Source organism: Panthera uncia, chromosome D1 (assembly GCF_023721935.1).
Source record: "Panthera uncia isolate 11264 chromosome D1, Puncia_PCG_1.0, whole genome shotgun sequence".
Lineage (NCBI taxonomy): Eukaryota > Metazoa > Chordata > Mammalia > Carnivora > Felidae > Panthera > Panthera uncia.
Genome location: NC_064808.1, coordinates 57,609,349 through 57,633,986, shown reverse-complemented (window position 1 = coordinate 57,633,986; position 24,638 = coordinate 57,609,349). Strand labels below are relative to the sequence as shown.

Sequence of the window (24,638 nt, the reverse complement as noted above, 5' to 3'; positions counted from 1 at the left end):
AGCTGGGTGGCTGTGGAGCGTAGGGAGCAAATGGCATAAGCCTGGAGGGGTTTACAAGTGGAGGGTGCGGTCTGGAAGCAGCACTGAGGAAAGAGAGGATGCCAGCCCCATCTCTGGACCTGTGGGATGCTGGGGGAGGCGTTCAGTTTCTACTGGTGGGGACCCTGGGGAAAGCCTGGTCTGGGCCTGCTTGGGTTACCGACCCACCGGAGGAGGCTGAAGGTGGAAGTCGTCTGGGCCTCAGCCACACAGGGAAGGAGGGAGGGGCGGCGAAAGGTGAGGAAAGCCCGAGTGGGAAGGGAGGAAAGGAAGGGGGCAGGAGGCTGCAGGTGGGGCTGGGCCCACTGCCATCCACAGATCTCTGCTCCGCCCCCAGACACCTTGGGAAGACCCACTAAAGCCTGGCATAGGGATGAACGCAGGAGAAAAGCAAGGGACCAAGTTGCACATGTGATTGTAAAACTACATACTGAAAAACAAAACAAACACCCCTTTAACCCCAACTGGAAAAACTGACGAGAAGGAAATACAGTAACCCCTTAACGCTGGCTGTTTCTGGCTAAAGAAAACCTTAAGCAACGTTGTATTTATTCAAACCTTCTGTCCCCAGTACCTAGAATGGTGCTCGGGGCATAGCTGGTGCTCAGTTAAACTGGGATGAGCGAACTGCCACGAAGCTAAAGGGCATGAAATGCACATGTAACAGGGGCAGGGGTGGGATGGCAACCATTTTAAATAGAACTAAAAAAGAGCCCAAGCCCTGCTACCAGGTGCCTCTCCCAGGCCGAGCCCCAGGACCGGCCACCCCGCAACACTCCCCTCTCAGACATCCAGTCCCTCACTTTCTCTCTGCTCTCTTCCTGTCCTCCGGCCAGAGAGGCTCGGGGCAGGGATCAGGCCTGGGGCTGCACCAGACTCTGGGGGGAGGTGAGCTCACAAAGGACCTTGGGTCTGGCTTGGGCCAGGTCACGCTTGATAGCAGATGCCCTGTCCCACTGTCACATCCTGATTTCTGGTCCACAAAACCTGGTCACCCGAAAGCCCACCGTCCCACCCTCAGAGAATGTACAGTCAAGGTGAGGAGACCAATATGCCCCTACCAGGGATCCCATAGGAGGGGGAGGCCCACTGCCAAGGGGTGCATCACAGAACAGAGAAACAGGCGGGGCACACAGAGGTGGGGCAGGGAGGAGGATTTAACACGTGTAAATTGCCGTGAAATGCCACAGGTTCCCCCCCCCCCAACAGGCTTTTTCTTCCTCCTATAACTCTGGAGACTAGAAAGGTCAGGTTGACACCAAGGCGAGGGGTAGGAACCTGACCTGCCCGATGGCATGTAACGACATGGACCCAAGCCAGAATCACACCCAGGCCTGGCTGGTTTCAAATCCTGTGCCCGCCAGCCCCAGGCTGCATCAAGAACTAGAGGTAAGGGGGTGGCTTCCTGGAGGAGGGGGTACGGGTGTTGAGGGCACGATGTAGCAGCATGTGAGGTTAGGCATCCCCAGAGTGAGGAGGCTGGGGGGAGCAGGGGTGCAGCTCAGGCTGAGCACCCCTGTTCCATGGAGGAAACAGGGTGGGGCAGGGGAGGCCCTGCAGGGTAACAGGCCCTAAAGTGAGGGGTGACAACAAACAGGGCCCAGTCAGCAGGGACAGGAGGGGAGGCAAGGCACAGTAATAAGCTCCCCAGGGCCTCCTGCCTCCTTCTAGGACCTGGGAGCTGTCACCACAACAGCACCCGGAGGCAGAGTGCAATTAGCCAGGAGCACTTTGCTCTGCTCCAACCCCCTGGGGACCCAAGCTCCTGGAGATCTGCCTCCTGGCCCTTGAAGGCTCGAGACCAGCCAGGCCCAGTGCCCTGACATCCTGCAGGAGGAACCTTCAGCCCAGGGACGAACACAGACCTGCCACAGCATGGATGACAGACCTCCTGCCTGTGGGTCTGGGGCCCCTTCCTCCACTCACCAAATGGGGAGCTGCCCCAGGGCACTGCCTAAGGCCAGGCCCAGGACAGAGCACACAGCAAACTGAGGCTCCTCCCTACAATGGCTAGAGAGCCCATTCCCCAGGAGGGGACACAGCGGGTCAGGCTCTGGCCCCACGAGACACAGGGTAGGAAAGCGGGCTGTGGGGTTGCTGGCCAGTAGCTGGGTCCAACAAATTGGAGAAGGGCTCTGCTCTCAAAACTTTCTTGAGCATTCTCTGTGCCAGGCTCCCGCTGGGCTCACCGACAAGATGTAGTTGGGCCAGCTTTGCCCAGGGGGAGCTCATCTCAAGAAGGGAGACCACAGGTAAACAGGTGATTATAGGGCAGGTGGGAAGTATAGGGCCAGCCCTGAAAATTCCTGTGTGCCACCTCCAGCCCCAGACGGAGCCCTGACCAAACTAGGGGTGGGCTCAGAGGCAGGAGGACCTTGCTCTGGGCTCAGAGAAGGGGGTTGGAGCCTGGAATCAGGGGGGCAAGGATAGCTCTATACCCAGCGAACAGCACTGAGCCCCAACCCCAGTGGAACGATCCCACATGTGGCTCTCTGAGGCCCTCCCAACGTGGACATCCTACAACTACCCATGTCTACAGGCTTCAGCAGTGGACTTTGCTGAGGCCCCTACAGCACCTGTGTCCCTACAGACCATCAGGAGCCAGGCTCCAGGAATACCCACCCCAGGGTGGCTTTGAAAGGTCACACCCCCGTCCAGAAGACACGAAAATAGAGCACCTGCGAAAGTCCCAGCCTCGGCTAAGGGCACAGCTCCCTCTGATGGCCGAGGGACGCCACAGACAATAAGAACAAACGCACTGCTCCTTGGTCCCTGCTTGCCTGGGAACACCCATTATGTTCTACGAACATTAATTATCATAACACTGGCGATGCAGACACCATTCCCTGAGCACTGCACCCTGAGAACAGTATCTCGTTTTGCCCTAACAAACTCCCTGAGAGGGAGCTACCCTCATATTCTGGTTTTCCGGATGAGTAACCGGAGCTAACAGCGACCACATGGCGAGGCGGGGGCTCCAACCCAAGCCATAAGGCTGAGGTGCCCGGAGCTGGTCAGCCCCGCCGCCAGTTCCTCGTAGGAAGAGCAGGAAGGGCAGGGGTGAGCAAGGGGCAACGACCTGTATCTGCTGACACGGGAACCCAGGATGCAGTCCCAGCTGATTACTCTTCAGAGACCAGCACTCCAGCGTCTACTCCAGCAGCCCTGCCTCCCCAAGAAGGGACCGTGCAGTGTGGGGGTAAGGGGCTGCACTGCCGAGTGCTGTCACAAGCGGGCAGGGCGTCACGAGAGAGCCAGTTCTTCCCAGCCTAAACTCTTGGTGCCGCTCAAGAACATCAGTGCTTGGAACCAAGAATCACGGAACAAAATCATCTGAACCACTCCTGCTGACCAAGTGAGGAAACTGAGGCCAAGATAAGGGCAAGGACTGGCCAAGTCTCGACAGCAGGCACTGGCAGGGGGTCTCCTGAACCCCAGTGAGTGGGGTCTCCACACTGCACATGATTCAGGTCGCTTCCACATTTCACACGTGAATATTCCACCAAGTGGCTACGGGGACACTGTGGGCCCCCACATGTCAGGTGGGGACACATCCGAAGGCCCCTGGGAGCCACACAGCTTGCCAGCACCTAGGCCTGGGGATCCTCAGCTGGCAGGTGAGGGAAAGGTGATTCTGCTGCTCAGCCAACGCCGGGAGCCCTGGTGTCACCCCGCGCCCCACCCCTGCACAAGTGTTCATAAAGTCACCTCTGCAAGTTCAGGCTGCACCTTCCCTATCCAAGCGGTGAGGGCCCCACCCCACACCTCACCTTTTGCCACAGTGACTCCCGGGAGGCGAGTGACGAGCAGGCCGCCACAAACCAACAGTTGCCCACTTGGCCCTGGTGCAGGTCGTGGGAGCTGATGCCGTCCACAAAAAGGCGGGGGTCCTCACATATGTCCTGCGGAGAAGCCAAGAGGAGACCTCACTGTCAGCGTGGAGATTCGCCACCTCCCCTGACAGACTGGGGGGCCCCCTGAGCAGCCAGGTGGTTTTCTCCGAATCCAGCTCCCCCCTCACACCAGGTGCGGCCTGGAATGCCCTTCTCCCATCACCCGACTGAAGAACTCTGCCCTTCTCCCAGAGGTTCAAATTGATCAGATGCTATGGAAGGTCTTTGGGGGACTGGACCCTGGGCACCTCCCTTTCTCCTGCCCTCCATGGTCTTCCCCAACCAGCCAGGGGTCGATTCCCATCATGCTCCTCATCCTCCAGCATCAGCAGCCCAGCAGCACCCACACCAGCCCACCCTCAGGGCCCCCCTCACAAAGAGGGTGGGGCCCCAGGGGGGAGACAAACACCCCACAGGTGATGAACGAGTGGCAAAGGCAGGGAGGAGCAGGGAGCTGACCATGCCAGGCCTCACGTGGGCACATCCTCAGGCTACCTCGCTGGATCCTCAACCCACCCCAAGAGTGTGGGGTTGTTACTCTATTCTATGGATAAGCAATGAAGGTTCAGAGAAGGGCAGTGATTTGTCAAGGGCACACAGCAAGCAATACTGAGCAGAGCCGTTGAGCAGACATCCACAGAGCTTCTAGAATGCCTTTCGTGTGTCCAGTGTGGGCCCAATGGGTCAGCGGGGGCAGGGGCTGGGCATGACGGCAGTTTCCTTCCCCTTCCCAGTCCAGGTCTCTGCTTGGGGCATACGTGTGCCCGCCTGTGTCCCGAAGCATCTATACTCCACGGAGCTGAGAGGGAGTGACTGCTCCCCAAGGTGGGAGGTGGTAAACACTGAGACACACCTACCATGTGCCAGGCAACCTGCTGGCACCACGATCAATCCTCACCATGATCCTGAGAGGTGGGTACTGTGCCCATTGTGCAGATGAGGAAACTGAGGCCCAGAGAGGTTGAACAACACGCCCCAGACACACAGCTGGGTCTGCCTCCCTATCAGCTGGTTCAATCACAACCCAGCTACTGAGGTCCTACCGCACGCAGCCAGTAGAAGTCAGCAGAGTCAGGAAGATGGAAGTCAAATTCCTGTTTCCCATTTACTGGCTGTGCAACTTTGGGCCGGCGGCTCAACCTCTCTCAGCCTCCATTTCCTCACCTGTGCAAAGGAAGCAGATGATTATTCCTGCAGGGCTGTGTAAGGACTCCATGGATTATGGAAGCCGGGCACTCGGCAGGGAAAACGGGGCAAAGGGCTATCGGTCCTCACTAAGGCATCTGGGACTCCGGTTGTCACCTCTGCCTGGGAAAACCTGGGTTTTGGAGGGCCAGATTAAAGGCCAAAACTCCCCCGAGGGTGTGAACAGCTCCAGATAGGACTCCAGGGTGACCCAGAGCCAAGCCACAATGTGGCTTCCCCATAGTACAGACTGTGGGATGCCACAGGTCTGAGTAATATTGCCCCAGGTCACGGAAACACGGCAAGGCTGTGCTATCAGGAAGCAAGGGCAGCAAGAAGCCTTGCCTCCCTCCCCGCTGCCCTCCTTATCTTATTTCCTAGGCTCTGGCCCACACCCAGCTAGACTGGAGCCAGACGGAGCCATGACTTAGCATCTGCCTCCCTAGAATGGCAGGCAGGGTGGGAGTGGAGGGGCGCCTCATATCCGCAGATCCCAGCCACATCCCCAGCACGGGAGAAGAGACAGCCACCACTTGGCGTCACCAGGGTCTGCAGAGATGACCTCCTAGTACCCCTCCCCTTCAGATCTTCCCGCCAAGGCCCTGGACAGAGACAGGATGGCCCATCCGTTCTCAGAGGAGGATGTTGAGGCCCAGCAGGCAGTGACACCCAAGGTCACCAGGGTCAGGATCTCAAGACCTATGTCTAGCCTTCCACCTTTCTTGGGCTATCGAGTAGGCACAGAGCACAGAACTAGTCAGGGAAATGCCGGGCCAGGGGGAGGGCCCTTGAGGAGGAAGAGCTTGACCCTGTCATGTGCCCACAGCTATGACAGCAGGAACCCAGGCTGCAGGGAGGCGGTTATGCCAACACAGCAGGCATGGAGAGGGTTGGTGGCTAGGGAGGCTCGACTCCAAATTCACCCCAAGATGGGATCCAGCCACAACGCTGAGACGCACGCCTTCTGACACCATGCTCGTCTGGGCTCCCGGCCACCTCTCTCCCGTCCACACCGTCCACTGAGGTCTGCCTTTGGGCCACCCCACCGGCCTGCGAGCTCCAGGGCAGGGCCCAGGCCTGACTCCGCCCGCCCCACGACCAGGGTCGGGAGCAGGGCTCGGCAGGTTCTGCTGGGGCTGTAGGCAGGATCCCGGCGAGAGAGGGCAAAGTGGCACACAGGACTGGACCAGTCAGGCAACTGCTGCGAGCCCCAGGCCAAGCCGTCCCCCAGGGCTAGGAGGTGACAGCTCCTCTCCTCCACATATTTCTCTCTGGGGCATGGCCTTCTATGCTTTCTACGGCTTCTACGCCTGCAGTCACCTCTCTTGCCTCTCAGCCTTCAGCCAGTCAGACCGGCTCCACCGGACACAGTTCAGAGCCCAGAACCATCTCCCTCTGGGGCACAATAAGAACCTCAGGTTTGCAGGCCTGGTGCACAAACAGGAATGCAGCAAGACAGCGGACCCAGGGCACATTCTGCCTCCCCTTCCACCCTGCTCATCTGTCACCTCCCTCTGGGGATCTGAGATCGCGATAGGAATCGACCACACGGCCGGGGAAAGGCCCGGGAAGGAAGCAGTCCCTCTGCCTGCCTGGGACACAGGAGAAAAGGGCAGGTTCTCAGGAGCACTAGCCTGTGCCCCACCCCCTCTGCAACAGACCTGCCTCTCCATCCCCCATCCCCTGCTTCCCCTCTCTTCCCACAGCAGTCCCCTCCTGCAAGGCCACGCAAGCACACACACAGAAGGGAATCTTTCCGGAGGGGTGGCACAGAGGCCCGGACGGCTGGCCCTGGTGAATCTACCTGTTCCATGGCACAGGGGCCTACCATCCAGCACAGCCAAGGAGTGGGGTCTTCACCAAGTACTTGCGTGATGAACATGAGCCCAGGGCTCGGGGCTGGGGACCACCAGGCCACCTTGGGAGAATTCAGGGAGGTTCTAAAACACATCTGTTTGTGGAACCCCTACTTGTTCTCTTTGGTTCCCTTTGGTCCCTTTGGTTCCACCAAAGGACCTACATGCAAACTTATCTCCAGAGATGGGGAGAGGCTGGATGGGGCAGCGGGTGCTCTGTCCCCACAGAGATGAAAAGGGGCCCCTACTAAGGCCCTGCACCTGAGAGAGGAGGCAGCCCTTCATACCTCCACACTCTCGGGATTCCCCCTGAGTCACAGGCCTCGCTGACAGTCTTCCTCTCTTATCTCCCTGGCCAGGCCTGTGGGAGGCCAGCAGGCCTTGCCAAACTGGAAGGAACAAAGAAACAACGAACCCAGAGGAGTGAGCCATAAGACAGGTGCCCTGGGTGGGTAATGAGGTGGACAAGGCCTGGCCCCACCCACAAGACAGGGGTCTTTCCAGGCAGGGCCAGCTCTGGGTCCTCAACCCGGGGTTGGCAAGGAGCAGGTGGGCGAGAGAGGGAGCCGGTTTGTCATGTGTCCCCCTTGTGTTGACACCACAGATACCTCAAGTCCTTTCAACCTCCAGCAACCATGATCAGCAAGTTATTCTCCCCATTTACAGATGAGGCAACTAAGGCCAAGGTCATACCTCCCACGACCCTGCCGGGAGGGAGGGCCAAGTCCATCTGAATGAAAAACCAGCCTCCTCATTCCATTTTGGGGGAAAGCAAGAGGGCGGCCAGCAGGGAGGGAGGCTGACTGAGGAGATCCTCAAGAACAGAGAGGCCATGATACTGACCAACCTAAACGAGAGGGGCTGAAGGTGACATGGGAGAAAGAAGGCCTTCCCAGGGGCTTCCCAGAAAGGGCTCTTTGCTCTATTTGTAAACAGTCAGGTCACAGGCCCCAGGAAGTAGGACTCCATGGAAACACGGCCGCCTCAGGACAAAGTTCCATCTCACTGGCCAAGAACCAAGCAGCTGGGAGTTCATGGTCACCCCACTGGGCTAGTCTCGCCCCACCCGCCTGAGGCAAGCCGGGCCTGACTTTCTGCTCCACCGACCGCCCATCCTGACGGTGCGGTGAGGGCCTGCCCGATATTCGAGCCTGCACCACCCAGCAGGCACCGCTCACACACCCACCATCCTGCACACCCCGATCCACACAGTCTGGCCTCCTCATCCAACACCACTCGGCCGTGCCTGGCCTTGAACTGCCTCCCAAACCCAGAACTGATCCCCCACAGCCACCTCCGAGCTGCACTCGGGCATCTCCCAGCCGACACCAACCACCACGGCAGGGGCAGCTCTGCTCCTCCTCTTATAGTGTCTAGAAAGGACCGGACACCAAGCCCAGTGAGGAAGGCAGTGAAGGAGGGGGCAGCATGGCAGGACTCCCAAACTGGCCGGGAAAGGGGCCCAGAGAGGGCAGGTGACTCCACCAGGATCACACAGCAGGGGGAGGCTGAGCCAGCCATGTTGGCATTTCCTCCTCTAGTACAGCAAGCCCAGCTTTCCCCAGCCATGCCTCGCCAGCCTCCTTCAGAGGCACAGATCTAAAATGTCTGGGTGCTGGCCAGAGGGCAGGACAAGGGCAGCAAAGGGGTGGAGTGAGGAAGGCAGAGAGCTCAAGTGTCTCCCCCTCCAACACACACACACACACACACACACACACACACACCCAAGGCCTCACAAAGGCCCTTTGAGGCTGGCCTCCTTCCCCACCCACCAGACAAAGGAGGGAGAGGAAGGCGTGGGGGTAGGGGTTCTGAGAGGCAAGAATCTTGTGGCCAGGAGGCTTCTGGGAGTTCTAAAGAATCAAGGCAGCTCACAGGGCCGAAGTGAAAGGTCTGGTGTCAGGGTGGAGGGCCAGGCGAGGCAGGACTCCTGGGTCCCAGCTTGGCTCTGTTACCCACTCCCTGGGCAATCAAGGCATTGCCTCCCCCTTCTGGCCTGTTTCTCCACCTCTCAGGTACCCCAGTCCAAGAAAATACACAGGATTGTTTGAAGTGGAAGGGACTTGAGATCATAGCCTAGGAAAGGGACATGAAAACTAAATTCCATTTGCCCAAAATGTCTAGGAGGCTGGAGGGAAGTTTGTAAAATGCAAATCTGACCCTGTGGGGGTCAGAAAGCCTCGCCTCCAGGGCTCCCACGGCCCCAGAGTGCACCAGCCCCACCGACCCTAGGACCCAGGCTTCCTCGTCCCCTACGTTCCTGCCATGTCCCAAATAAGCCTGAGGGTTTCAAGTCTCCCGCCCTTTCCAGACTGTGCTGCCTCACCCTTCAACTGTGAGATGCCTCTTCGGATTCGCGGGCAGCAGGGCACAGCACAGTCCCCTGCACAAACGTCCCTCCCGTGTGACCAACTCAACACCAGCAGCCTCCCAGTCACCCAGGTCCCAGGGTTGCCCACTCTCACATGTAGGAATAGGGGTGAAAGAGGACAAAATCATGTCATGAGGCCAAATACTTCTGCTCAACACGGTCTAGCCTTGGCGACCAAGGCTGGAACGGGAGTGGGCAGCCAGACAGATACCGCGGAATTCACCACTCTCAACAGTGATGGTGCCAGCTGCCTGGACTGGGTGCCAGGTGCGGGGCCAGACTTGTTCATGTGCTATCTCTTCTAATGCTCCCAACAGCCCTGTAAGGTGCTATTGTTTTTGTTTTGTTTTGTTTTGTTTTAACGTTTATTTATTTTTGAGACAGAGACAGAGCATGAACGGGGGAGGGTCAGAGACAGGGAGACACAGAATCCGAAACAGGCTCCAGGCTCTGAGCTGTCAGCACAGAGCCCGACGTGGGGCTCGAACTCACGGACCGCGAGATCATGACCTGAGCGCTTAACTGACTGAGCCACCCAGGCGCCCCAGGTGCTATTGTTTTTCACTACTATTAACTACTTACCATAATAAATACTTTCATTTTCAGCAAATGACTGTTCCAAAACCATCACGAAAATAATCAGCAAACTCCTTACACTTCACCGCCACTCTACATTTTACTAAAAATAGGTCACATCCACATTCACCTCATTTTTGGCCCAAAACCACCCTGGGAGAAGGGTGGCAGGGCGGAGGGCCCCATTTGCCCTGTGAGGAAGTTGAGGCCCAGAGAGGGGGCGAAATCCGGGCCAGGCAGTGATGGCCACAGGGTCAGGGCCCATGCTTGTGCTCCCTATCCAGGTGAAACCCCGCAGCAGGAGGGTCCTCCACTTTCTCTGCCACCCGGGGCCTCAGGATGACCAGCCACCGCCCTGTCCCCCGCAGGCTGCTCGCCTCAGTTCCGGTTGCGACCAGACACTGACCTTGGGCCGCTTCCACCTGACAGTGGGCCCCGGGGTGCCCTTGTAGTACAGGGAGTCGTCGGTGGCCGGGAAGTTGGGGTCCTCGAAGAGCACCTTCCTGCGCAGACAGGCCCGCTTCAGGGCGGAGTAGTTCTGGTCCTCATAGGGCTTCACACACGAGAACATGGTGGCGGCTACCCCAGCAGGGGAGGCCAAGACAAGGCAGCAGAGAGCTGAGGTGGGGACGTGGGTGGCTCCGGGGGTACCTGGGAGGACAGGAAGGTGAGGAGATCATCACTTACCGAGGACTGGAGGACCCGAGGCACATGGAGTCAGGTGACCCTTGCGTGCCCTCCCTGTGGCCCTGTGAAGTGGCCCCCTCATCCCCAGATGACAGGCCAGGAGCCGAGAGGCTCAGAAGCGGGGACAGACACAGCTGCTACTTGCACAACAGGGACAGGAACCAACTGACCTGACTCCACATCCTGAATCCTCTCATTTCTGATGCTTAGAGGGGGCGCCAGCCCACAGGCAGGCCAAGGGCACAAGCACAGTGATGCTGGGGCTGCCTGGCCACACCCACCTGCTCCTTCCTTTGTCACCAGCCTTTCCTAGACCTGCCAGGGCCAAGTCAGGCTCATGGCCGACTCAGCAGCTCCCTGGCAGGAAAGCAGCAGCACTGCCTCCAAGCTTCTCTCCCCTGGACCCTCCCCGCGTGGTAAAGGCACATTTCTGTCCCCCGTGCAGGGCGCCCCCCTCCAGCCATCCATCGTTTACATTCTCTGTCAGCCCCACCCTCTAGCAAGCACTGCCTTCTGGAATAAACATCTCCTCCTCCTCAATCCTACCGACCTAACCTCCCCTGAGGCCCCCCATCCCTCCTAACCTCCCATCCTCCCAAGCCAGACTCTCGCTGATGACCTCCCAGACCTCACAAAGGCTCACTCTTGAACAGTCTCATCTGGGTCCCCAGGGGCGACGGCACTGCTTCTGGCCCCTCCCCCACCTCTGGCCTCCCTCTTCCCCTGGGGGCTCTGGGGGGCTGCACCAAGCCGTGTTCTGCTCACCATCTCTGCCTGATGACCCCCATCTCCCTGTGCCCCTCTTCTAGGCCCCCAACCGGGCCACCCCTATGAGGTCCCGGGGTGCCCACAGCCATCAATCCCAGACTAAACCCTTCGCCTCCCTCCACACCTCCCCAGGATTCCGGTCCCAGGAGGCAGGACCGGAAGCACCCATTAGACCGGAAGCCCCCAGAGAGCAGGGTCCACTTGGTTTGCTCCTCCTGTGCATGCGGCCCTTGCACCGAGCTCGACACAGAAGGAGGCTGTACACATCAGCATCCTCCCTGCAACCCCCCTCGAGCTTGTAGCCACAGGTAACCAAACTGGAGGGCCACTGACCGGAGCGACAGGGCCAGGTAAGCCCTTCAGGAGGGGGCGGGGTGGGGAGGGGCCTGACGCATGCTCAGAGGACCAGGATCTGACAGCCCCTGTATCTCAGACTCCATCTGGGTTGCTGGCAGAGCTCCACCCCCGCCGTCCGGGTCTACGCAAACTGGGGCCTGCCCAGGCAACACTGCAATCCCACTGGGGCACAGGCCCTGACTTCCCAGCCCGGCTGAGGGAAACCGAGGCAAGGAATGCTGGCTTCTGGGGTGAACACAAGTTTGAAAACAAGACTGACGTGGGTGCCAGTCCCAACTGCGCCTCTCACCTGCTGTGTGGCCTTGAACAAGTCTCCCTCTCTGAGTGCCCATTTTCTCAGCTCCGCAATGGGAGCGATATTGCTTTAAGAACCGGAAGATGCCATTGCTGAGAAGACGGCTTAGCAGGCCAGAGAGAGGGGGATGAGAAGAGGAGGACACAAGTCACCTCTCATTACCAAGAGAGCAGCTCCGTGTCTCCGGCACCTGCCATGTGCAACCCAGCAGGCAAGAGGCAGTATAGGAAAACAGTGCTGGGAAGTCACTCACCGCGTCCATTTTTCAGGAAAGAAAACTGAGACTCAGGGGAGGGGCCTTGCCCACATTCCATGGCAGAGCCTGGACTTGAACTCATATCTTTTGGTGCCTCCACCTTGGCCTGGTGACCCTGTGGCACAGGACAAAGGGCTGATTCCACACACTCTGGCTGCGCCAGATTCACAGGAAGGGAAAGACGAGGGATGTGACGGGGAAGGGAGTAGCAGGAAGGGCAGGAGGTGAGATGGGCGGTGAGTGTGGAACTCGGAGGGGAAGCAGGGAGAGCAAGGAGGGCTCACGGTCCCTGGCCGCCAAGGACACACGGCCACTTCACCTTCTGCCCCACATCCATACGTGGCCTGCTGGCTCTGCTGCTGTGTGACCTCAGGCCAACCACTTAACCTCTCTGGCCCCGCCTCTTCCAGGAAGGCCCAAAACACTTTCAGCCTGGGAGGCCTTAGGGAAAGAGGAGGGGAGCCTGGAGAGCCAGCCCCTGGACTTCTGACACACAGCCACTCAGGGGAGTCATTAGCATCACAGCTTCCAGTAGGGCCTGGTCAGGAAGCAATTAAAGCTGCAAGAATTAGATCAAAGAAGCTAAAAGCAGGATCCCAGAAATCAGCTCTAGCAATTCCAAATTCAGAGCCCAGAGGGCCCAGGGAGAGGGAGCAAGCTGGCTGAGGCAGCACAGCCAGGTCGGCCGGCCAGAGAATGAAGATTCTGGTGGCCCTCCAGGCCACATGGTGGTCAACGTTCCCAGGAGGCTCTGCTCCCAGGGAGGCCAGAAACAGAAAAGCCTGGCTGGGCCCAGGCCAGGAGAATGGGGGCCAGGCCTGGCTGAAGGTCCAGCCCTGGCTCATCTCTCCAGCCTCACCCCTGCCAGCAAGGCTGCCCCAGCCTACTTAGGCCAGGCTCTTCAGCCCCAGCCTTTTTGCACAGCTTGTACCTCATGGCGACTGTCCTCTCACACCTTCGGCATGCCCCAAGAATACCTCCCACTCCACCCATTGAGTCAACACTCCCACGGGGTCATGGAGTCAACATGAGCTCTGCCCCCCCCTCCCGATAGCTGCAGGCATCACTGCTGAAGGCCGCGGAGAAACCAAGAGTCAGGAAAGCCGGCTTCCAGATCTGGGGGCTCTTCTCGGGGCTCTTCTCTCTGGGCCTGAGTTTGGAGCATGGCACACCCCGCTTCTGAACGTCTTCACACTGTGTGTGAACCCGCACTGACAGGAGAGTCCGAGTTTCCCAGCTGCTTTCAGCAGCCCTCTTCCCTCTGCCCCTGCCAAGCTCACCCCACCCCTACCATTCTCCATGCCACGTTCAGTGCTACGAGCCCCCTGCAGTTCCTGTAGCTGTTTACTCGGAGCCTGTGCACGCACCGTTCCTTCCACATGTGCATACCCGGAGAACCGGTCGTCTTTCAAGGCTCAGCCCAAGTGCCTCCCTCCCACCCCCAACCCGTCTCCTCTCCCCCTCCACAGGACGGGAAACCCTGTGACGGCACCCATTACATCATGCCCCATCTGCGTAGGACTTATCCATCTCCCTGGCCCAGCCTACACCCCTGCAGGGCAGGGCCCGTGTCTGGCTCCTCTCTGTAACCTCAGGGTCCAGCACTGGGGGCAGGTTCAATACATCTGTATTGAGAGAGAGCCAACACGGGGGATGTAGGAATCCCTTCATGGATGGGAAAAACAGGCTCAAAGCATGGCAGGGACTACCAGAGAGGGTCAGCTTGCCGCATCTGAGCCGCACCAGCTCTCAGGTCCTGAAGGCAGGGCCTGCCCCTTCCCACTGCCCCCCTCCCTCCGACTCCCACTGCAGCACCCTCACCCCTGCTGTCGTGGGCGCTTCACAGCTGCACCCGGACACTCCATGCAGCCAGCGCTTCTCCAGCTCTTGGCGGAGAGCCGGCTCTAGTTCCCCAATATCCTACGCTGTGCGACCCTGGACAGGCCACAACACGTCTCTGGTCTGCATGGTCCCCATTTGGAAGGAAGTGTTCATGTGCCAGGGTCTCTGGGAGGATCAAAGGAGACACTGCCGCACAGAACTGCATTTTGTATGCTTCGATGCACGTGCTCCTGAGGGATGTCGATGTTGACGTCTGGGGTAGACAATGTGTCCACAGCCCTGCCAGGAGGGCGAGAACAATTCAGGCCTCCACCCCCAAAGCACTTCATGGTCTAGTGTGGCCAGAAGACACAAGGCACATGGAATATGTCACCTCAGAGATTCCGGCAAGGGCGACGCAAGGAGGCGTTCACAGAGGCCTGGTCCCGGAAGTCAGCTGTTCTTTAGGAAAGGCCATTCCAGGCAGAGGGAACAGCTCAAGCGAAGTCTCAGCGGCAGGCAGTGCAAGGCGATTCAGACCCAGCCGGGCACAGTGGGGGCTGCCGACTGAGCACAGGGTGCTAACCTGGGTCAGAACGAGGGCCTGAGAGCACTCACCAGGGAGCTCAGAGAAACCACTTTTCTGGCAGGTCGGTAGGATTTGAGTTCGAGTCCTGACTGCACCACTTAGCACTGCACATCCTTGGACAAGCTGTTAACGCCTCTGAGCTGCTATGTATCAGCCCCACCTCGTCCCGGCTTCTCAGGTGACAGGGAAAGACAGGGAAAGGTGCCCTGGGCACCTCAGCCTGGAAATGGTGTGTACCCACTTCCAGGCGGCTGTGGCCCCGGCTGCTGTTGTTCCCTGGGCCTCGAGAGGTGGTGGGCATGGCCCAGCTGTGCACAGGGCGGAGTGAGGGCTCATCTGAGGTCACGCTGAGCCAGCTGCGGGAGGAAGCTGACGCCAGTGAGCCTTCCCTCGATGCTACGGCCACCACAGCCAGGGAGGAACCGGAGAGGGAGTCTGGTCCCATTTTATAGATGAGAACAGCGAGGAATGTGTCCCAAATCTGCCACCCATTAGCTGGATCCCAAGCTTCCAGACTCCTTATCACACCAGGGCTTTTCAAAGCAGGGCCCCGATTAACATTGTGATCCCTTTAGGGGGTACTTTGATGTGGCAGTAAAGACGTCAGTAAGAAAGCTGTTCCCCATCCCGTTCTCTCTCAAGGACTCTCTCTGAAGGAGAATTCGGTTTGGTCCAGTGTCAAAATCCCTTGTGGCCCCTGCGCACCTATACTTGCCGAAGGAGGATCAGGCCAGGCTCAGAACACCAGCATCTGGCCAAAAGTGAATGGATTTTTCTGCTGTTTTTCCTTTAGTTTTAAGTACCAGTTACCTTGTACCTACGGAGAGTAATACTGACTTTCTTTTTTTTTTTAAGTTTATTTATTTTGAGAGAGCGAGAGAGCATGCACGCGCGCGCGCGCACACACACACACACACACATACACACACACACACACACACACACACACACACACGAGCAAGGAAGGGGCAGAGAGAGAAAGAATCCCAAGCAGGCTCTACACCCAGCACAGAGCCCAACGTAGGGCTCAATCTCACGACCCTGAGATCATGACCCGGGCCGAAACCAAGAGTCAGACACTTAACTGACTGAGCCACCCAGGCGCCCCATTACTGCCTTTTCATTTACAGCAGACAGTTTCCTTTAAGAAATACTAAGGACAAAGAAGTTGACTTAAAGAAAACCATGAAGTTCACAGTGGTGTCGGGGAAGCCTCAGCAGTACACGGAGCCCTGGAGGGCAGGGTGCAGCTGAGGAAGGAGCAGGACAGAGGCCCAGAGCCCTGTGGCAGGGGGCAGGTCACCTGACCTCTCTGGGCCTCGGGCCTCTCCTCTAAGAGGTAGGATAAAGAAGCCAGCACACAGAGGGCCAAGAACAGGCACGGCCATTTGAAGAAGAACATGCTAGAGGATTCACACTAGCAGTTAATAAACCCTACCACAGGGGCACAAGGTGGCTCAATCAGTTAAGCATCCAGCTCTTAGTTTTGGCTCAGGTCATGATCTCACAGTTTGTGGGTTCAAGCCCCACATCGGTCTCTGTGCTGACAGCTCAGAGCCTGGAGCCTGCTTCGGATTCTGTGTCTCATTCTCTCTCTGCCCCTCCCCTACTTGTGCTCTGTCTCTCTCTCTCTCTCTCTCAAAAATAAATTAAAATGTAAAAAAAAAAATTTCAAAAAAAAAAAAGACCTAAAGACCTATCATAAAGCTCTAATAATTTAGACAACGTAGTATTGGCACAGGAGAGACAAACAGACCAATGGAACATAGAAAGCCCAGAAAAAGGCCACAAGTAGGACACCAGGTTTATGACAAAGGTGACATCATGGTGCATTGGGAAAAGGATGGTCTTTTCGATGAGTGGTGCTGGGTGGACTAGTTAGCCATATGGAAAAAGATTCATCTTGACTCGTACTCCCCCATTATACACAAAAAAAAGTTCCACGTAGATTGCAAATCTAACCAAAAGGGAAAACAATAAAGCTTTTTGAAGAAAACAGAAGAAAAAGAGCATACGGGAGGAAGCAATCAACAAAATTAAAAGGCAGACTATGGAATGGGAGAAGGTATTTCCAAATGACATATCTGGTAAAAAGTTAATAACCAAAATCTATAAAGAACCTATCAAATTCAACACCCAAAAAACAACCCAGTTAAGAAATGGGCAGAAGACATGAATATTTTTCCAAAGAAGACATCCAGATGGCTAACAGACACGTGAAAAGATGTTCAACATCACTCATCATCAGGAAGATACGAATCTAAACTACAATGAGATATCACGTCACACCTGTCAGAATGGCTAACATTAACAACTCAGGAAACAACAGATGTTGGTGAGGATGTGGAGAAGGGGAAAGCCTCTTCTACTATTGGTGGGAATGCAAACTGGTGCAGCCACTCTGGAAAACAGCATGGAGGTTCCTCAAAACGTTAAAAATAGAACAAGCCTATGATTCGGTAATTCCACTAGGTATTTACTCAAAAGATACAAAAACACAGATTCGAAAGGGTACGTACACCTCAATGTGTATAGCCGCGTTATCAACAATAGCCAAATTATGGAAAGAGCCCAAGTGTCCACCGACTAACAAATGAATAAAAACGATGTGGTATGTATATACAATGGAATATTACTCAGCCACCAAAAGGAGTGAAACCTTGCCATTTGCAACGATGTGGATGGAGCTAGAGTGTATTATAGTGTATTATGCTAAGAGTAATAAAGTCAGTTAAAGACAAATACCACATGATTTCACTCAGATGTGGAATTTAAGAAACCAAACAAATGAGCATATGGGAAGAGGGGGGTAAGAGAGAGGGAGACAAACCATGAGACTCTTTACAACAGAGAACAAACGGAGGCTTGCTGGAAGGGTGTTGGGTGGGGGACAGGCTACATGCATGATGGGTACTAAGGAGGGCACTTGTTGGCGTGAGCACTGGGTGTTACACGTAAATGATGAATCACTAAATCCTACTCCTGAAAACAATACTACACTACACATTAGCTAACCAAAATTTAAATTACAACTTGAAGAGAAAAAGAAGAAAGAGATTATGTCCAAATGGCCGATAAAATGAGAAGAAAAAGCCCTCAACTGATAAAATGAGAAGAAAAAGCCCTCAACTTCGCTAGTCATCAAGGAAATGCAAATTAAAACCGTGATGAGATACCGCTACACCCCCACCAGAATGACTACAGGGAAAACCACCACACAGACACACACACACACACACACACACACACACACTTCCTAAGCACACAGCTCTTCCACATTGATGGTGGAAGTATGAATGGGTACAACCACTTTGCAAAACCATCTGACCCTAGCTATTAAAGCTGAACAAAGGCATCACTCAGCAATTCTACTCGTAAGTATACAATGAAGAGAAACACAAGCACCTGTTCACTGGAAGGCCTGTACAAGAATGTTTATCACAGCAGTGTTTGTTACAGGTGAAATTCGGGAAAAAACCCCAATGTCCATCAACAGAAGAGAGGATAAATAGAGCGTTGCAATGGAATAGCATCCAGCAATGAAAACGAACAAATGATTGCTGCGCGCAATTCCAGGGATGGATCTCACAAGCAAAACATTAGGCAAGAGAAGCGACACTGCGATCCCATTTATGTAAAATTGGAAAGCAGGCATAACCCATCTCTGGTGACTACAAGGCAGGACAGTGGCTATCTCTGGGGGCAGTGACTGCAAGGGGCCTGCAGGGACTTCTGGATCTCTGATAATACTGCTTCTCGATCTGGGTGGTGCTGCATGGGTGTGGTCACTGGGCTGTGCGCCTGAACTTCATGCGGTTCCACAGGGCAGTTATGCTTCAATAAAAAGCCACTGCAATGGCCCTAGGAAGAAGGGCTGGCTGAATCTAGTGACCCCGATTCTGCCAGGTCTGGACCCCTGGAGGGGTCTGGCACCCAGAGTGGGTGGGACAACCTGGGGTGGAGAGCAGGGAAGGAGCCCCGTGCTGCGTCCTGGCCTGGCCTTGTTACACACAGGCTGTGACCTTCCTCGGGCCTCTGCCTCCATCTTTCAGAACACTGTGGCTTTGACACTGGGAGGGCTCGAACCCAAGAGAGGGTCCCACAAGGTGAGGTTGGTACCCTTGTACCCCAACCAGGCACACACCTCCAAGGTCTCCTCTCTGAGAAGGGGGTGCCAGTCCAGGACCCTAGGAGACACTCCGGGGCAGGTGCTCAGGGAAAGGAGGTGGGTCGACCCAGAGTGGCAGTGTGGGTGGAAGAGGTCACAGGTGAGGCTCACCGGTCCTGGAACATCAGCAGACACTGGGCTCCCTCTGAGGTGACAGAGAAGTGAGGAAGGTGCTGAGCAGGTGAGGGACCTGAGACCCATCTGGCTGTCACATGGATAAGGCACTAGCAAAGTTCAAGGCTAGGGGTGCCTGGGTGGCTCAGTCAGTTGAGTGTCTGACTGCAGCTCAGGTCGTGATCTCACAGTCCGTGGGTTCGAGTCCCGTGTTGGGCTCCGTGCTGACAGCTCAGAGCCTGGAGCCTGCTTCGGATTCTGTGTCACCCTCTCTCTGTGTCCCCGCCCCCACTCGCACTCTGTCTCTCTCTCAGAAGTAAATAAACATTAAAAAAAAAAAAAAGTGCAAGGCTAGAGCAGTAAAATAAGAAGGCGGGCCACAGGACTTGAAACGACAGACTCATGTGTAAATGGAGGGAAGGCAATTTCTAGAGCTGCATGAGAGGGAGACTCAACTTTCCTTGCTGAGCAGCTGGTTGTGGGGGTGAAAGGGAGAACACAGGAAGGCCTGCTGGGGGTTCCCCCTCTGAGCCGTGATTGCCCATACACCACAGTGGGGAGCCCAATCCTGCAGCCTGAGCCCGGCACAGTGGGCTTCATCCAGCACCAGCCAAAAGAACCAATGATGCCCCACACCCACAGCCCAGCAACCAAAACCTCTCATCCATCCCCCCACCTCCCTTCCTCGACCTCCCACTACATCCCACTCTAGGCAACAGGTGCCGGCCCCCCTCGTCACATGGTCAAAGATGGACAGAACAGCTGCGTCTAATTCAAGGACACAGACAATGCCAACGTTCAGATCTTTGCTGACACCCATTCAGCTGGGCCTGAGCTAACAAAGAGGGTCAGAGCCTCAAAGATGTCCCAGGGGAGGAGGAGCACAGACAGACAGACAGACACGACATATACCACGAACCAAGCCAGATACTCAGCGGTCAGTGCTCCCAGGAGTAAGGCGTGCTGCAGGTTGGTTCATAGGGATAGGAAAAACGGTGGTGTCCCTTCCAGAGGGAACCAGAGCAGGGCTTGAAGGCTGGGCCACACCAGGCATGGGGAGAGCAGGCAGGATGCACTCGAGATGGAGGGAGGCCAGGGTGTGGAGTGGTGAATGGGGAAAGCTGGCAGGATCAGCTCTGCACGGCTGGGATGCCAGGCTGCTGGGCTCGGGCTCATCCTGAGGGCACAGGGGAGCCAAGGAGGGGCAGAGGGGGTAGACGCTGAGGAAAGAGGCTGAGGCAGCGACCCGGTCGGGGACAGCTGTGGCCTGAGCCGGCACAGAGCAGGCCAGGTGCAAGGGAGAAGCCTGGAAAGGGAGAGCCTCAGCGTTTGGTGACCTCCAGGTTGTTTGTATGGTTTTAGCTTTGTGAGTGTATGCACCCCCTTTTATCCCACAGCGCACCCCCGTTCTCCTCTTGCCCCCCCGAGCTACCATTTCACTAACAAGCTGAAGGCATCTGTGTGTATTCTGGCCTCTGGCAGGTATTGGGGACCGAGGAAAGGATGGCAGGGGAGGGGAGGGAAAGTGTGTAAGGAAGGCGAACTGGGCCACAGGTTCATACTCCAGTTCACGCTCGTTAGGGCTCCGGGCTCCAGCAGCAGGGCCAGGGGGCTGGGCCCGGTGAGTCACTCCAGCCAACGCCAGGCAGCCTGGCACCGGGGCTGGGAAATCCTGTCTTTCTTCTCCACTCCCTTCCCCTTATCGTTCCTGTGTCCGAACCAGTCTCCACCCAGCCGTGGTGATCTTTTCAAACACAGAAACCCAATGCTTGAAGTACACGGAGGGCCTAAAGGGCAGGGCCAGGCACGTCTGGGGCACAGGGTGTCTCTCTGGTCCTGGGGCGCTGATGAACCCCCGGCAGTGCACTTGAGGGAAAAGCCAGCTTTGGGGCTGGCTCGCCGTGTGGTCCTGGCTGAGTCCCGAGGCCTCCGGCGCATAGCTGTTCCTCACTGGGCCGTGGGTCCCTCGACAGGGTGCTGAGGAGCCCGGGCACCCCAGCAAGCAGGCACACCTGGGAGAGGAACCTCCAAAAGGGGGGTTCCAGCCTGGGCTCTGCTGGGGTGAGGGCGGGGACAGGAGGAAGCTGGGACAGAGGAAGGAGCCACACCCCTGGAGGCGGGGGCTTCCCTGGGCAGGGGCTGGGCTCCAGGCAGGGCGAGCAGCTGGCTCACTGGTTTGGGCACTGAGAACCTCAGGGCCACGGGTCACCCTAGCTTGGAGCTCCCAGCCCCGCACCACATCCTGCCTGCTGAGAAGGTGCTGAGGGAGGCATAGATGCAGCTGGGAGCCACCCACCAGGGGCTGTTCTCTCTCCTACCTGGGTGGGGGTGATATTTGGAGCGGCAGCTCCCTCCCCACAAGGGAAACAACCTGACAGAACGAGAGTTCATCAGGTCACTGAAGCCACCTCGGCTCCACTGTGCTGCTGTGTGACCCCAGGCAAGCCTCTGCCCTCCCTGGCCTGCAGGTTCTCACTGTTGCATGGGGGAAAAGGGGACAATTCTCACTTTTTTTCAATCTGCGAAGTTTGTCACCAGGACAGCCTCTTTTCCTGCTTCCTGAACAGGCCGTCTGTGCTTCTGGCACCACGTACCTCCAGCTGGAAGACTCCAGCTGGAAACCTGCTGAGATGGTACCCATTTCTCAGACAGGGAAACTGACACTCGATTCCTAGGTCAAGCTCCTGCACGACCTCAGAAATGAGAGCTGTACTATCTTCATTGCAGATGAGGTCTAGGGCTCGCAGAGGGAAAGGATGCATTCCGGACTGAGTCAGGGGCCTGTCTCATGTCAGGGCTACGCTCTGCCTGGCCCTCCATCCCTCCCTCAAACAAAGACAGCGACCCACTCATCAGCCCCTGGGAGCTCCACTCAGTGAGTGCACCCTCCCCAACCTTCCCCCACACCTGCCCAATGCCTGGCCAAGGACGCAGGCAGGAGTCAGGCAGGGCCCCACCTGGGAGGTCCACCTGATTGAGGAGAGACTCTGCCCCCAGTACCAGGCTGAGAGATCTGCTCAAAAAGGGGCACGGATTCATTCAGACAGGGCATGAAAGGCTCGTGGAGGAGGTGGCATCTAAGCAGGATCTCAGAGTGGGGCGGCTGTGACTTCGAGAGGTGGAAATGGAAGGTTAAGAGGAAGATGGAACATTCTGGGAGGAAGAAACCATTTAGGCAAGGCTGGAATACCAGGAGCGAGGGAGAGGGAGAAGGAAGAAGGCGCTAGCACAGAAACATTGCCACAGCCGGGTAATGATAGTCCTGAAAGCCAGGCTAAGTCCTCGGGAGGGTGCCAGCATCTGAGCTGAGCACCTGGATGGCTCACAGGAAGCTGGGATGGAAAGAAAGCCAGGACGCAGGCAGACAGACCAGACTATAGGAACAGACCCTGAGAAGCAGGGCCTCTTGTGGCACAGCCTTGGGTGTGGGGTTGGTTAAAAGGGAGACCCTCGCCAAGGCAGGGTGTGCAGCGTGCATGGCAGGGGCTCTCTGGCTGGGGCTCTCGCTGGAGGCAGAGGTGGATGACAACCTCACCTCGGAGCAGAGGTGTGCTGGCAACACCCACGGGGTCTGTGCACGGCTCCGCACCACATCGTGTGCCTGCTAGAAAGCCCAGGCCGAGGAGGAATGAGCCTCGGAATGTCCCATCCGCACCCTCATCATCCTCAGATGGGGAGACAGTCACTTCCTCGTGCCTCAGAGTTCTTTCGCATCTGTAAAATGAAGGTCTGCTCTACTGGCCCAGCTCCCCCCACACACCTCTGCCCCAGGAGGGACTTAGTCCCACTGGCCTTATTCTACTCATCTGCAAAATGGGGCTCCTACCAGGCCCAGGGTGATGGTGGGGATCGAGTGACCCTGCACAGCCCTGGGTGTGTTGAATAAATGACCACGATGAGATGTGCACCACTCTGAAAGGCCTGACGTACTGTCAGGCGCAGGACAGGGTCTGGTCACTGGGGCAACCCATGGGGAACCCACGGGGACATGCCAGCACACTCCCCTCCTCCAAAAATCCCTGAGCTCTGGCTACCATGGTCTCAGGCTGGGCTCTAGGGCCAGAGGTGCAGCAGCCCGAGGCTCTGCTCACGCAAGTTCCTAGGCTGGGGAAGGAGGGGGAGGGGAGACGGAACACCGAGGATGAGCACAGGGGGGAGGCCAGTGTATGTGGGTACCTGGGAGGGGGATCTCTTCGGAATGGCCTGCAACGACAGTGAAATTGGTCCCAGTGGCAGGCTGAAGAATGCCGCCCCACCCAAATATCAATGTCCTAATCCTTGGAACCTGACGATGTTACTTTATACGGCAAAAGAGATTGTTTTGCAGATGTGATTAAGGATCTCGACTCGTGGAGATTATCCTGGATTATCCAGCTGGGCCCTAAATGTAATCACAGGTGTCCTTATCAAAGGGAGACAGAAGGAGATGTGACTCCAGAAGAGGACAAAGCAACAGGACAAGGAAAGCAGACAGGCTGGGGTCATGAGGTCAGAGGAAGGCCAGCAGCCACTAGAAGCTGGAAGAGACAAGGAACAGATTCTCCCCTGGAGCCTCGAAAAGGAACCGGCCTGCCAATACAAGTTTGGTCCCCTACGACTCATTTCAGACTTCTGACCTCCAAAGCAGAACAAACTGGTGCTGTTTTAAGCCGTTAAGTTTGCACTAATTTGTTACCACAGCAAGAGAGAACAAATACCATTCCTGAAGAAGATCGTGGGCAGGCATGGATGTGGCCTCACACCTCTCTGCTCAAGGGAGTGAGTGAATCAGCTAGCGATATTCATCCTGAATTGCTTCAATGTAAAACAAAGTCACTCCAAACTTCTGTGTCTTAGTTACTGGTAACAAGCCGCTACGGGCCCACTGCACCTGACCAGCATAAATTATACAGCGGCAGGCAGCACGCTGGCGGGTGTAGGCCACCAGGCTCTCTGCCTTTTGTCCCCCAGGATACAAGATCCTGTGGCCATCCCCTGAGCACACCCCATCACTGATGGTTAGCTGAGTACCAATGGATGGGCTTTGTCTGCTCCGGCCACCAGCCCCTTCTCCCACAAGACCACGTGTGCCCCACTGTGGCAGAAAACCACAGCACTCCCACCCCCCCCCCCCCTTACAGGCCACCACAGCCTCAGCCACTGGCACCCTCAGACCTCTATAGCCCTGCCCCGGGAGAGCTGGGGCCCCCAGAAACACATCTCTGAACAAGTAGAATGGGAAGCAGTAACTCAGGCCAGGACAGCAAGCAAATGCTCACATTCCATTAGCTTCCTGTGTCCAAGCCTAAGGGCGGGCTTCCTACAACATCCTGGATTAAAATCCCAAAGGGCCTTAGCCCATTTTGCCTTTAGTGAGCAGGGAAAAGCAGGCCCTGAGGCCAAGGGAAGTGGGCAGCCTGGCCTAACTGAATGCAGTCCCAGGGCGTCACCATCAACGGGGGGAAAAGCCACCAAACCGGGGCGGGTCTTGAAGGAGAGGCCTGGGGGACCACTGCCAGCCAAGAACTGTCCTGAGTAGCAAGGCATGAAGGGGCAGAAGAGGTCTCCGGGGGGGGGGGGGGGGGGGGGGGGGGGGGGGGGGGGGGGTTCCCCCCGTTGATGGAAACGCCCTGGGACGGGGTTGGGGGGGGGGGGAAAAGGAACAGACGGGGGGGAGGGGGGCC

General features: G+C 56.9%; 1 protein-coding gene and 1 long non-coding RNA gene across 5 annotated transcripts in view; one reads left to right on the top strand and one right to left on the bottom strand.

The window, feature by feature from the left end:
* Positions 1-24,638, bottom strand: part of CAPN5 (calpain 5) — a 51,622-nt gene that overhangs the window by 24,079 nt on the left and 2,905 nt on the right. Inside the window, exons 1-3 of one of the 4 annotated variants that reach the window (XM_049652668.1) lie at positions 10,889-11,263; positions 10,327-10,571; positions 3,810-3,941 (exon numbers count right to left, since the gene is read on the bottom strand). In XM_049652668.1, coding sequence (XP_049508625.1) covers positions 3,810-3,941; positions 10,327-10,491 — 297 coding nt within the window. In that variant the 5' untranslated portion in view covers positions 10,492-10,571; positions 10,889-11,263. The other 3 variants (XM_049652658.1, XM_049652648.1, XM_049652677.1) reach the window with 3 other exon arrangements.
* LOC125937772 (uncharacterized) lies at positions 903-7,204 on the top strand. Its single transcript, XR_007462503.1, has 3 exons — positions 903-1,076; positions 1,249-1,428; positions 6,824-7,204. It is a non-coding gene; the product is annotated as an uncharacterized LOC125937772 (long non-coding RNA).